Source organism: Onychostoma macrolepis, chromosome 21, assembly GCF_012432095.1.
Source record: "Onychostoma macrolepis isolate SWU-2019 chromosome 21, ASM1243209v1, whole genome shotgun sequence".
Lineage (NCBI taxonomy): Eukaryota > Metazoa > Chordata > Actinopteri > Cypriniformes > Cyprinidae > Onychostoma > Onychostoma macrolepis.
This window is the reverse complement of record NC_081175.1, coordinates 27,178,985-27,193,450: the sequence shown is the minus strand read 5'-3', so window position 1 is coordinate 27,193,450 and position 14,466 is coordinate 27,178,985. Positions and strand designations below refer to the sequence as shown.

The window sequence follows — 14,466 nt, the reverse complement described above, 5'->3', positions numbered from 1 at the left end:
ATCTCCCTCTTAGAATCAAAGCAGCTTTAAATGGATTCCACAAATTATTTTTTACATTTATGCACAGTGCATGTTTTATTGTTACTAAAAAAAACATTAATTTACTGAAATGCAAATTATAAATATGCAATTAAACATGTCCTTGACTCTTTAGCTGTTTCAGCTTGCATCACTAGGACACTGAGTTTCAGTTTTACTGTTTTAAGTCCAAGTGTATCTTACTCTTGTTGTTTCTATGATACCAAGGGCTGTGTTCAGCCCCGACAAAACGTTGCAAAATGTTTTTTAAACAGAAACGGTGGTGCATTATTTGTGTCCTTTTTAAATAATTTTTGGAGCCTGATGAAATCGGTATAAATACATGTATAATACTGCAAAATATGCTCGATGTTACAGTCACTGCCCTTTCCGTCCCGAATAAAAGAGAACATCCCAATCGAGTGAAGGGATTTGTGCAAACTGTGGTTCCTCATTATTGTGATCCAACATTTGCCTCGCATTTCAGGATGAAAAGACAAACATTTCAGGTGAAGTATAATCCACTTCTTACCGCTGAGACTGTGTTATGATCTATATGACAAATATGACAGGCTTATCATTATTGCTGATCACTGTTGTTGTGCCATGCTATTGTAATATTTACCATTATATAATCAGAGGAGTACAGAAAAATGTATGAAAGTGTCACTCCACAATACAATATCAAAATATATAAATATGTATAGTATTATTATGTTACATTACTCAGTGTCTAGCACTCCTTCCTAAGGAAAGGATATGGACCAGAAGACATTGCAATTATTACATGATATTTAGACAGACTTAAAGAAGTTCCAGATCTATACTTGTGCTCTTATTATTTCAGTTATTTTGCCTTTAATGTAAATAAACATGTGCAAACAATATACTTGCTCTTGTGAATTTATTTTTATGTTTATTGCATTTACTTTAAAGCTACGTGGATATTATTTGCCTTTCTAAAAGGACTTTGCAAGCAGAGGAGCCCAGAACATGAAATCAATGCACAGTTTCATGTTAAGTATTTCCTCCCATAGAAAAGAGTTATAAAAATAATTAACGTGGCTTAATAAATTAAGAACGTAATATTAAAAGACAAAACTCAGTATACACCTTATTAATGTTGCAAACTAGATATAGGCCTACAAGTTAGCATATGTCCAGAATATGAAAGCAACTCTCAAAGTTTTCACATTATGCATTTTCCTCCCATAGAAAACCATTATAAAGAAAAGTTTAACTTAAGTGGCTTATTGAATGAAGACAGTGATACGAAAAAGAACTAGGCCTATTAAACCGTAACTCGTTTAGTATTGAAAGGATTTTTGGATGTTATGTCCGTACTGTATTTTCTCTTTGTTTTATACATACTGTAATATTTGCTTGTTATTACTGCAGTAAAAAACTGTGATTGGAAAAGGACAAATTCGGTGTATGTACAGGTAAGCAGATGAACCCAGAACATGAATGCAACACACTGAATTTCATTTTCTCTCATTGCAATATAAAAACATTTAATATGGTGCAATGGAGGAAGACAGTGCTAAAGACCAAATAAATCAATAGACTAAATTCGGTATACAGTTTGTTAATAAAATATAATATGTGGCAAGCAGCTGAGCCCAGAATATATATGCAAACATGCTAAATTACATGTTAAGCATTTTACTCCCATAGAAAACCGTTATAATGAAAACATTTAAAGTGGCTAAATGCATTAAGAAATAATATTAAAAGGCCAAACTCAGTATACTATACACCTTACAGTGATACTGCATAAAAATGACAAATTCGGTATACAATTATATACAATATGCACTATGTGAAGGATTTCCTTCCTCCCCCTCATTTCTTCTGTAGCTCGGAGTTCTGCCGTTCCATCTCGCGCTGTATCCGCTTGCGCTCGAGCCGCTGGGTCACGTGATGGCATGACAACAAAACAGCGTAGCGATGTTTGCCCCCCTACTTACTAATTTTAGATAACTTAGTTAAGTAGATTTTACTTAATTCCTTATTTAAATTTTACTTTAAAAATATTCGTGCAAAAACTTGCAAAAGAAAAATTAAGTAAATTTAACTTCTTATTTTTTTCAGTGTAGGTCCACTTCAATGCTGCGATGGCATCATCACTATGGGAACACCTCTGGTTTGAGGAATGTCTGAAGCCCTTATCCACAAGTTTCCTACGCCCCATGAGGCCTTGCGCCAAAAGTGGGTGTGTCTTCCGGTTCGAAGTAAACAAGCGGGACTGTCGCCCTGTGTCCCAATGTTCATACTATCCATCCTAAATAGTATGTGAGATTACAATAAGTGATAGTAGGTTGAAAAGAGTATGCCAAAAGTCCCCGGATGGTCTACTATTTCAGGTCGATTTTTGAAGTGTGGATCCGTGCACACTCTAATGGCTAAAATTGCCCACAATCCATTGCGCTTTGGGAAGGATTCGGTCCAGAACTACAAACACGTATAAAACGCGTTAGAAAAACTACAAACAATGGACTATTAGGTAGAGAGGTTTGCAAAAAGGGGTTTGAGTTACTAATAATCAACATTTACCTGGTAAAAAAAATTTTTTTATTGTTATCTGTGTTATATTTCATCCACAACAGCAATGTGAACTTTTATAAACATCCATTTGGTCGTTACTTTTAAATGAATCATTATGCAGAAAATATGAGCAGAGTTCTAGGCACGAAAGACTGGCAGATCAACAAGCTACTTCTTTTCTCTCTAATATGGCAGGAAGTTAAATGAAATGAAATGTGGAGGATGTTAACTGTGACAAGATGATTGACAAGCCAGTTTACAGTCACAGGCTGCGTGTAACAGATGCGACAGAGCGGTCCGTTAAAGACGCAGTTGTGTGACGTGATAGTATGTCCCAAAGCTTGCCTACTCTTCTACTACGCACTCAAAAGTGTGTAATGGCTCGCACTTGCCCAACAGTAGAAAAAACCCGAAAAAACACTTAGCCTCTTCGCTAATTAGCACAAAAAATACCATTGGTATACTACTTCCGCCGCCTCATCGGAAGTTTTACCCACGTTCTTTTTTACAGTAGCGCCCCCCAGAAACTTGTGGATACCATCACGCCAATTCATTGGCCAATAGCTCTTAGCACCGCCCTGAGCATACGTCACGTATGCTCATATCTGCGTGCTGCGCGCTATTTCATCAGATTTTAATTCCTCTAGGAAGCGAATCCTCTGTTGCCCATCGGAAAGAGATTGTTGTGTTCTAAGCCATCTATTTATATAGAGCAGTTTACTCCTCTAAGGCGGACACAATGAATATTCCGGTATGTATAGAGTGAACAGACGGATCTCTCTCTCTCTCTACTCACAAGTTCTGCACTACGGGGTAGTCGTGGCCTAATGGTTAGGGAGTCGGGCTTGTAACCTTCGATACCATGACTAAGGCGCCCTTGAGCAAGGCACCAAACCCCTAATTGCTCCCCGGGTGCTGGAGCAAGGCTGCCCACCGCTCCGGGTGTGTGTTCACTGTGTGTGTGTGTGCATTGTTCACTACTCACTGCTGTGTGTGTGCACTTGGATGGGTTAAATGCAGAGCACCATTTCGAGTATGGGTCACCATACTTGACAATACGTCACGACTTAACTTAACTTAACTTAACAAATGCAGGCACGTTCATTTAAATTGGTGCTTACGCTTTCAACTCTTGTTTGTGTACCGTTATTAGGTGCGGTCTCTGAGGAGTCCTGCAGCAGATGTTTTGTTGTGCACAGTAATAGGTTACTGCTGGTAACCCAGGTTCTCTGAAACATTGAGTGGAGAGATCCACCTATGGGAAGGGCATCCATGCCTGACCTCTCCGTATTCGAGATCCACATAGGAGATATGGACAGTATACTCACAGCAAGGCCCTTTAAGCCACAGGACAGTCACCTGGCAAGGCGGTGCTTGACACGTCACCAAGTATCTGACCCCACAGAAGGCAATACCGGCCATGTAAGAAATGACATGTGGTAACATGCATACAAAACCTGACAACACACATAATGCCAAAGGCATATATTATAGAAATATACATATGAATATATTGACATGTATATATAAATGTATAATAATGTGTCAGGGAAGACTACAGATGACCTGCTTAATGAGATGAATAAGCCGGACTGGACAACCCAGGCTTAAAAAGGTTTAAAGGGTCTAAGGGCACAAGGCTACAAAGAGCCCACAACAAAAAGCTACCGGGGTGTGGGTAACATCAAGCCGGTAGTATTTGACAAATGGGTGTGGAGAGGCCCAGCTTGCAGTGGCACAAATGTCCTGCAAGGAAACCTCTTTAAACAGAGCCCCCAAGGCCGCTATTGCCCTAGAGAATTGCACTCTGAGGCCCACATGGCTGCACTCCATTAGATTCATATGCCAGAGAGATGGCTTCCACGAGCCAATGAGAGAGGCATTGCTTAGAAATGGGCTTCCCCATGTTCAGGGGGCCCAAGAAATGAAGAGCTGATCACTCCTCCTGAAAGGGCTGGTCCTGTCGGCTGGTCCCTGCACAACAGGACATAAAGCATTTAGCCTCTGATCCTCCACAGAGGAAAAAGGAGGAGAGTGAAAGGTAGAAGCTCAAACACTTTACAAGTGAAAGCTGGGAAGCATTCTGGCATAAAGGCTGGGTTAGGCCTGAGAAAAACCTATCGCCGCTGTGAGAGAATTAGTGCACAAGGGATGAACAGAGAGTGCGCGCAAATCACTGACACATTTGGCGGAAGCCAAGGCCAGGAGCAGAGCTCTCTTGAAAGACAGAAGCTTACAGGAGATATCTCCCTGGGGCTCAAAGGGCTGTTGAGACAGGGCATCCAGCACTATGGAGAGTTCCCATTCTGGAACTAACCTTCTAGTGATTGGAAGGGAAAAAATTAGGGCGTGTTGCCCCACCGTAGTCCCATCAAACCCAACATGGCATGCAGCGATAGCCACTAATAGCCCAAAACATCAGTGACTGAGCACTGATATGATATTAGCTAGTACCCCTCGCACCACTCCTAAAACACATGCCACTTGCAATCATAAAGGGAGCATGCAGAAGTGGCTCCAGCCTTCTGAATAGTAGCAATAATACGTGGGGGGAGCCCCAATGTTTAAGTTTGCCTTCTCATGGGCCAGGTCCAGAAACCACCCAGTCCAGGTGAGGGTGGTGGATTTCCCCATTCGCTTGGGACAGGATGTCTGTGCGTAATGGGATACAGATAAGGGATTATCTCTGCCAGCCATGGAGCTTTGGGTCACCTGGGTGCTATCAAAATCATAGTAAAACTCTGTTCTTTCAACCTGAACAGGAGTTATTAGACCGAGCAGAGGAAAAAAGTAGAGCAGCACATTGGACCATGGGTGGGCTAGTGCGTCCACACCGAAGGGGGGGACGTCCTCATCCCATAGCGAAAAGAACATAGCGAAGAGATCAACGTCTGCCTGACCAAACCTCTTTCATAGCAGTTCTGCTATCTGAGGGTGGAGGCGCCATTCTCCGTAGAGTGGGTTCCCCTACAACAAAAGGACTGCGCCCCTGTTCAGAATGCCCAGGACATAGGCATTCTGAACATATCAAACAGCATTGCATTACCGCGGGCGCCCCCTTCTGGATTGGGGTGAAGTCAGTGGCCCTTGGCTTGGTATTGTTGGCAGAATTCGGCCCTCGGCGAAAACTAATTGAGGAACCCTGGCTTAGAGCATACGCATTGCCCGCTCTGGTTTCCTTGTCTCCTCCGTCACCTCTGGGTGTGGACGCTCTAGCCCAAGAATGGCCCAGGACCATCTTTATGCCTTCCCGTTTGCTCCCAAACGATTCTGTTCAGATTAAGGGTGGTCAGAGTCAGATGTGGTTCTCAGAATTGGTCAGTCTGTTAGCCGACCCCCTTGGGAGGTTCCCCTCAGACACGACCTGCTGACTCGATTTGGACATCCACATCTGGATTTCTGGAACTAATGGGTGTGGCCCCTGAGTGGAGTTGTAATGTGTTCCCATCTCTCGGCAGAGATTACCGACACTATTCTTAAATCTAGGGCTCCCTCCACGAGATGCTGTATGCCCTTAAGTGGAAGCTTTTTGCTTCCTGGTGTAAGCAACGCAATCTGGACCCAGTTCATTGCCCTGTAGGGCCCTGCCACTCTTAAGGTTTATGTGGCTGCCATATCTGCTGAGCATTACCCATAAGAGGTGTTTCAGCGGGATGTCACCCTCTGGTTTCCCGTTTCAGGCTGGGACGAGACGGCTTAGGCCTTTCCGCCTGGCACAGATTCCTTTTTGGGACTTATTTTTCGTTTGGAAGGCCTGGGAGGCCATACATTTGAGCCGTTTAAGTCTATATCTCTGGCCTATGAGGCGTGTGGTGAGGCATTTTACACAAGTAGACAGGTGAAGACAAGAAAAAAGAAACTAAATTACAATGTCACTTGCAATCACTGCTTGCACTCTTTGCTACCTGCAATATCACTTGCAATCCACACAAATCGTGCGTGTTGCCAATGGAGACAAGACGCTGTGGTGGTTAAACGATTAAACCTAATTTAATATCATAACATACAGGGTCCTGCAAGTCATCTGTAGGAGAAAAAGACAAGACCCACAAATCCATAGCCACAGAACAGCAGAATTTTAAACCTCCCGTAGAAAACCATAAACGGGCTTAATGTGTTAAGATAGTGCCATTAAAAGATCAAATTCAATATACAGTTTATTAATATAATGTACATATAGTGTTTTCCTCCCATACCGCAAAACTTTGCATAATGTGGCATAACGGACTAAGATTATAAAGACCAAACTCAGTATGCGCCTCTTCATTATTAAAACATAATATTGTAACGGGGTGAAGAATCACACGACAAGGGGAAGTCAATAAATGCCCCGGGGGGTGAGTTTATTGAAGGGTTGTAGGGGGCAGACTTGTTTCTGTGACGTGGGTTGGTGCTCCATGCTCCTCGTGAGATCGGTGCTTGTGCTTTCCAGTGGTGATCCTCCGTGCCGTACTCGTGTGCTATACAAGACATATACGAATACATACAGATCAAGGGTTAGCATGGAGTCTTTTGGAGACATGTCTCCCCTGTGTGTGTGTTGCGACGGCTTATCAAGCCCTGCCGTGACGAGCCTCAGGTGCGCCCAGCCAGCCCGTGACGAGGACGTGCAGGTGATCCTCATTGGTTTCCAGGGCGACGCTGATGAGTGCTCGGGACACCCGTCACAATATGTACAGATAAGCAGGTGAGCCCAGAATAAACACAATGCGCAAAGTTTTGCATTTTCCCATTTAGAATAAACTGTCTACAGCCCTTTTATATCATTGTCTTTGTCCATTAAGCTATATTACGTGTTTTATTTATAATTGAAGTTGGTCCGTTTAATATCACTTAATGCATTTCTTAATGCACGTTCATATGGTCTGTATAGTTTGCATCAACAATAAGAAATAATGAATTTGGTCTTTATCATCTTAGTCCATTATTATGCCACATTTGCTTTATGGGAGGAAAAGTGAAAGTTTGCTCGTTGTGTTCATGGCCATATGCTTGCCTTATAGTACATTAAATTAATAAACTATATATCGAATTTGATCTTTTAATAGCACTATCTTAACACATTAAGCCATATTAAGTGTTTATGGTTTTCTACGGGAGGTTTAAAAGCACTTAATGAGATATTTGCACATTGCGTTCATATTCTGCTGTTCTGTGGCCACGGATTTGTGGGTCTTGTCTTTTTCTCTTACAGATGACTTGCAGGACCCTGTATGTTGTAGTACTAAATTAGTTTTAATCGTTTAACCACCACAGCGTCTTGTCTCCATTGGCAACACGCACGATTTGTGTGTATTGCAAGTGAAGTCGGAGGTAGCGAAGAGTGCAAGCAGCGATTGCAAGTGGCATTGTAATTTAGTTTCTTTTTTCTTGTCTTCACCACCTGGATACTCGTGTAAAATGTTGAGAGATTCAATTTAAAAAATAATAAATAAAATAAAATAAAATATAAAATAAAAAAGACTGCAAAAGATGTCACTTGCGGAAGTGCAGGTGCCTGAGAGTGCAAGTCTGAAAATGCAAGTGCATGTCCGCAGCTAGACCCTTCTCCACACCCATAGCAATGACGCCATCGCAGCATCTTGTTCCCTATTCAGGGAACCAAGGTTACATACGTAACCAAGACATTGCACACCATTTCCAGGAAACATGTCGTTTTCAGAAAAATGTTTGAGTTTGAACGTGCCCCAAATGTGTAGGGCACGTTTTGGGCCCACTTTGCAGCTTATTTCATTGGTCAATCTCACACATCTCTACAATCACCCGTGAAGAAAGGTTCAAACTTCAGGAAGATCGTGTGACAAGGAAGTGGAGGCTGAGTTGGAGCCTGCTTTTTGTATCTGATTTATTTAGTAAAATGACTGCCCGGATGCCCCCTCAGGTCACCCTATTACTTGTGGGTGCAGGACTTGCTGCTCTGGGTGCAACATACTGGCATTTCTATTGGAGTAAGGAAGTCTGTAATGGGAACTGGATCAACTTTAATAAAACTGGTAAAAGAAGTTCTTGTGGATTTGATCAGACTACAGTTTTATATGCAAAACGAAACCTGCAACATTATTAAACAAAATAAATACACAAATGAGGAAATGTAAATGATTAAAAGCTCATACTTCACAAAATAAAGGATAAATAAATTTGATACAATTTAGTCAAAAATTTATCAATTTACTAATGTATTTATTAAAATGAAAATAAAAATGATAATTACACTTATTCTTTGAACATTTATGTAATTATTTAGGCTAGTTAATTATTTATGCAGTTATTTTTTATGACTTATGACACCTATTGGCTGATCAGTGTGCAGAGTAGTGTTGCCATGTGACGTCCACCTCAGTAACTTTGGACATGTTTATTCACTTATATATGTATGCATGTATATATAATATAATTTAATTGTAATTTGATGGAGCTTAGTTATAATCGTAGGTTTGAGGTTGTTTCTCGAGTCGACCATGCATGAACCAAGCATCTAAAAGGAAAATATGTTTTTTGTGCTTTGGTTTATGTAAAAAGTTGAGTTTAATAATTTTTTTTTTTTTTTTTTTTACTTTATATGCTTTAGCCATGTAAAACATATGCATTTCACATCATTGTGTGATTGTGTTAACACACTAGGCTGAATCTTTTTTTTTTTTAACCAGTTCATTTAAACCATTGGTCTCAAACTCAATTCCTGGAGGGCCACAGCTCTGCACAGTTTAGCTCCAACCTTAATCAAACACACCTGGTCCAGATAATCTAGGTCTTCAGGATAACTAGAAACTTCCAAGCTGGTGTGATTTGGAGCTGATTGGAGCTGATTGGAGCTAAACTCTGCAGAGCTGTGGCCCTCCAGGAATTGAGTTTGAGATCACTGATATAAACTGTCCGAAATTCCATCGATTTCCATCACTAAAATTAAAGGGATAGTTTGCCTAAGTTGTTCAAAACCTGTACGAGTTTCCAAACAGTAACCCCACAGTTACTGTTACAGTTACAGTTTCCACTGACTTCAATAGTATGGAAAACTATGGAATCAATGGGCACCAGCAACTGTTTGACTATATAACTGAATACAGAAATAAAGGTAATAATAAATAAATGTATTTCCCCAGTGCATTATGCATTTATGTATTGTTTATTTTGCACATGTGCATTGCAATATACATTTATATAACTGTAGATGTATTTATTGCATCTATATTACCAGTAGACATTGCTAGAATGTGTCACTATGAGAACAGCTGTTAACTAAAAGATTGTTGTTTGAAACTATGCACTGGACAATCCTACCAATTGGATGTTGCTGGAATGTACAGTACAGCATGCCAAAACATAGTTGCTGTAAATCTGTCCTTTCTTCCATAGGACTGAAGTATGACCTCAAAAAAAAGCTTTTTGGGCAGCAGGTTGCTGCTAAGGTCATCCTGAAAGCCGTCACAGGCTTCATGAACAACATTAACCCAAAGAAACCTCTGGTTCTGTCCCTCCACGGCTGGACCGGGACCGGGAAGAACTTCGCGAGCCAGCTTATAGCAGAAAATATTTACCAGAAAGGGATGACGAGCAACTTCGTTCATCTGTTTACAGCGACAGCACACTTTCCTCACGAGGCTCACATTAACAAATACAAGGTAATGTGTTTATACAGTTAGTATATGGACAATATGCAAAAACATGAAAATGACATGTATTTTGTTCCACCAAAATTAATAAAAGTAGGCCTATGTTTTAATTAGGGATGCACCAATACCGGGTATCAGGCCTGTTATGTATCTGTTTCTTAAGTTATCTGATCTCTTGTCAGAGGAAGCATATTCTACTGAATTAAATCAGTCACACGCTGGTTTTAAATCAGTCCTGCTCCCTCGTCTTAAAGACACAGATGTAATTATAGTACATACAGGGCCCGATACTGCGCTCTTGTACTTGTAGGCCTACTCTTTAAAATGCCCCAATACCACAAAGCGTGTAAACAGTGCTGTGTTCAGACAAAGAAACACAGACAACAGAACAAGAGAGAGCAGAATGGAGTTATTATAATATATACAGTATCTCTATAGAGATCAAGGATGCCTATGAAGTATATTTATGTAATTAATGTTAAACATTCAATATTCACGCCTGCATAACTTATGTGCTTATGTGTAAATAATTTAAGGAAATACCTATTTGCTAAATAAACTATAAGTCAATTAACATTATACATATTCTTTTGGTTTCTGTACCCAGTATTTTTTTTTTAAATTCCATATGCAATGAAAATACAGGTAGCCTGTCGGCTATCGGTACTTGGTATCGGCAAGTACCAAAAATAAAAGTGTTGGTATCAGCCAGTTATGGAAAAAGTAGTGTAAGTGCATCCCTAGTTTTAATATATTAATCTTTTCCCTTCACTGTCATATTTGTACATTTGCATGTGTTTAGACGCAGTTACTGGAGTGGATACGAGGAAATGTTTCCATCTGCCCACGTTCAATGTTTATATTTGATGAAATGGATAAAATGCATCCTGGGCTGATCGACAGTATTAAACCTTACCTGGATTTCTACAATAACCTGGACGGAGTGTCATACAGACAGGCCATCTTCATCTTCCTCAGGTCAGTGTCATCGGCACAGAAAACTGGATGAGAGCAAGAAGCAATGAGCTTCATTTTAGTTTGTAAATGTGTAATATTTTAATGAATAATTTTAATTAAAATAATAATTAATTAATTAATGTTTGAATGATGGCAGCTGTAGGGCTGGGCAATGTCGCCAAAAACTTATTTTTTTCAAATAAATCTATTTATTTCCTTTCTTTTTTTCAGAGGACCCTTCTTCATTTCAACTAAACAGCCTCAGTAAACCAGTTGTTTTTGTTTTTACAGCAATGCCGGGGGTGAGAAGATCGTTCAGGTGGCTCTGGATTTCTGGAAGCTTGGAAAAGAACGATTCCAGATCCATCTGAAGCATCTAGAGACAGCATTGTCACTATCTGTTTTCAACAACAAAAACAGTATGTTACATGTCTTGAGTAACCAGTGTTTTTATGAAATGCGAACAGTTGCAATATGATATACAACACTAATTTTTATTATAAATTAAATAATCACATTTAAAAAAGAAAAAGGCATGTTATTGTTAACATGTTAGTCATAGGCCACGTTCACACATCAGCAGAATACGGTTGTCAATCCTGTATTTGACTCCTTAATACGGTTATGTTCACACACAGTTTGGTTATTTACAGGCGTGACAAACGCATTCTGTAACCGAACTCACACCTTGAAAATTTTCAGGACTCACAACCTCATTCGGAACACATGCGCTGTGTGAACGGAACAGGACTGGACAACTAGTTGTCTGTCACGTCATACACAGCGAGAGAGCCACTCTGCCACACAAAAGTGTGTATTGCGTGTTTTCATGTGTGTTTTCGGTAACTTACAGTGACGGAGAAATGAGCAGCGTGTCATCTGAAAGTTTTAGATCCAGTCAGTTTTCCACTGGACGTCACCATCTTTGATTTTACTTTGGTCACTGTCGCTATGGTTACTGATAAGGAATACAGGCTTGAGTCCCGTTGCACGTTCATACAGACAGAATTCCAAACGCAACTTTAAGCTGCTGTGTGAATGAGACATTACGAGACTCACACCTGTAAATAAATGCAGTTGTCAATCCCAAAAACTGACAATGTGAACGTAGCCATAGTCTCACTGTTATTTGCCAGGCAACATAACAAAGGTCATTAAATGAATAAATGATAGTACACTGGTCAGATGAATAGTTTCAGATATGGCTCATTCAATCAGTGGTCCGCTGCATAGAAGGCTTAGACTTTACAGGTTAGTCAACTGGCCTCAGATTTTACAGCTATGTCCATTTTCTGAGGTATAGCATAGCGAGTTGAAAATCCCACATTTGTTTAACCTTTTATAACTGCACATTCTTCTCTCTTTTCACAGGTGGTCTCTGGCACACTAGCTTAATCGATAAGAATCTGGTGGATTACTTTGTGCCATTCCTTCCTCTGGAGTACAAGCACATCATTCAGTGTGGTTGGAGTGAGATGGCCAGAAAGGGTCATGTCCCAAATAAAAAGGTTGTTATAAAGATGGCCCGTGACCTAAACTATTTCCCTAAAGAGGAACGCGTCTTCTCCCTGCAGGGCTGCAAGACCATTTCCAGCAGACTGGACTTCTATATTTAAATAAATGAGAGAAAACAATCACATAGATTTAATTGATATGTTCTGCATGCATTCTCCACGAAACCACCCCTCTGACAGGCCAAGGCATGTTTTCAAGGATGATATAACAAAGATCAAGAGAAAGTTTTTTTTTTAAGACAGTTTCATCCCCACCACTTTTAAAACGCCACTGAAAAACAGCCTACAACACACAGAAAAAGCATCTCCAATCTGTCATTCTTCATGAAATAATTTATGTAACACATAAAACACACCTATGTGCCGACCAGAACATCAGGTAATGTAACGAAGTAATAATACTTTGTTCAGTATTTTTGGGAGTATCTGTACTTTACTTGAGTTTTTATATTTCCGCCAACTTTCACCTTTAATCCACTACATTTCCTAATTAAAATGTATACTTTTACTCAGATACATTTCCCCCAAGCATATTCGTTACTTACTACAAAATAAAGTCAAAAGAACACAGACTGCAGCTGTGTCCCAAACTGAAGTGCACGGACTCCAAAGTGCTTATTTAGTGTGCGATTGCGTCACAGCGGCGCGAGAAAGCTGTCCCGATAGGCTTGTTTGAGATGCGCCACGCCTCGCCTCGCCTGAAATGTAGGTGAGAGTAGGCGGCTGCAATGAGGGGAGGAGTGAAATAAGAGCTGTTCAAGACGAACAGTTCTGACCTCTCGAAGAAGAACATATACGAGATCAAAGGCGGATTTCACATTATTCTCACTCATGTGCTGTGCTGCTGATAAACATGATATAATTTCAGTTCTGTTACTTTATATGAAAATAAATATGATGAACAAGACACTCAAAGTGCTATTGCTATTTAATTCCATACTAAAGGTGTATTTATCATCCATTTTTATTTTAATTCAACCATGCATTTTAGATTTTTATAGAAATATAACAACAGTCACATATCTCACACAGAGATCACACTTCATTGTGTTTGGGAATATTAATGCATAATTTAAATACATAATCACATGAAATCAGATAAAAAAAAATAAATCAATTTAGAAGAGAACCAATATCATGGTTGTCTGAACCAATGAGCATTAAGCTGTGTCGTCAGCAAGTCGTTTCCCATCATGCTTTTGATCAGCGCAGTCAGTGGAAAGCAACTGTGCCCAACTGCGCAATCCGACAGCCGCCTCGCCGTCGCGAGAGTTTTTTGGCACACGTAAGCATGACCCTGTCCCAAATGGAAGAGAATGGTTAACAAATAAATTAGTTTATAATCTGTAGTTTATTTTTTTTATGTTATTTAAAAATGAAATAAGTTGTATACGTTATTCATTTTTGCAGTGTAATTTATTTGTAAATGAGTACTTTCTGTACATTTTTTTTTTTTGCATATTCACATGTAAATAAAAGAGAATTATCTACATTGTTACATTTTTTAATGCAGCTTATAATTTTTTTTCACAAAACATTCTTCTATTCGTTTATTTTTTTGTCCTGTTAATAAATTGTTTTACACATTAAAGCAAATTGTTCTATACATTACTGAAAGTACTTTTTACAACTATTTACAACATAACTTAGGTTTAACATCAGAAAAACGACATCAATTTTAAGCCCAGCCCTGCCTCCATGTGTTCTGTGGTTTTCAGGAGTTGAATTACTCCTCAGCGACTTGGAGGACAATGTGGTGGACAGTGGCATGTCAAACACTCTGGAGACCACTCTGTGTGATGTACCACTGGCAATATAGA

The 14,466-nt window shown here is 39.8% G+C and overlaps 2 protein-coding genes across 4 annotated transcripts in view; both read left to right on the top strand.

Moving 5' to 3' along the window:
* Positions 1-1,939: 1,939 nt before the first annotated feature.
* On the top strand, positions 1,940-13,084 carry LOC131529099 (torsin-1A-like). 3 transcript variants are annotated; one of them, XM_058758623.1, is made up of 6 exons: positions 1,940-2,005; positions 2,118-2,229; positions 9,919-10,184; positions 10,978-11,153; positions 11,424-11,551; positions 12,504-13,084. In XM_058758623.1, the coding sequence occupies exons 2-6, from the start codon at positions 2,136-2,138 to the stop codon at positions 12,746-12,748; spliced, it is 909 nt and encodes a 302-aa protein (XP_058614606.1). In that variant the 5' UTR covers positions 1,940-2,005; positions 2,118-2,135; the 3' UTR covers positions 12,749-13,084. The 3 variants fall into 3 exon arrangements, with proteins under 3 accessions (XP_058614606.1, XP_058614605.1, XP_058614607.1); XM_058758622.1 differs by lacking the exons at positions 1,940-2,005; positions 2,118-2,229 and adding an exon at positions 8,282-8,558; XM_058758624.1 differs by lacking the exons at positions 1,940-2,005; positions 2,118-2,229 and adding an exon at positions 9,470-9,637.
* Positions 13,085-13,937: 853 nt separating this feature from the next.
* Positions 13,938-14,466, top strand: part of LOC131528393 (uncharacterized protein DDB_G0271670-like) — a 5,669-nt gene continuing 5,140 nt past the window's right edge. The window contains exons 1-2 of the mRNA XM_058757478.1: positions 13,938-13,965; positions 14,365-14,447. Of these exons, the coding sequence (XP_058613461.1) occupies positions 13,938-13,965; positions 14,365-14,447 (111 nt within the window). The remainder of the gene's footprint in view (positions 13,966-14,364; positions 14,448-14,466) is intronic.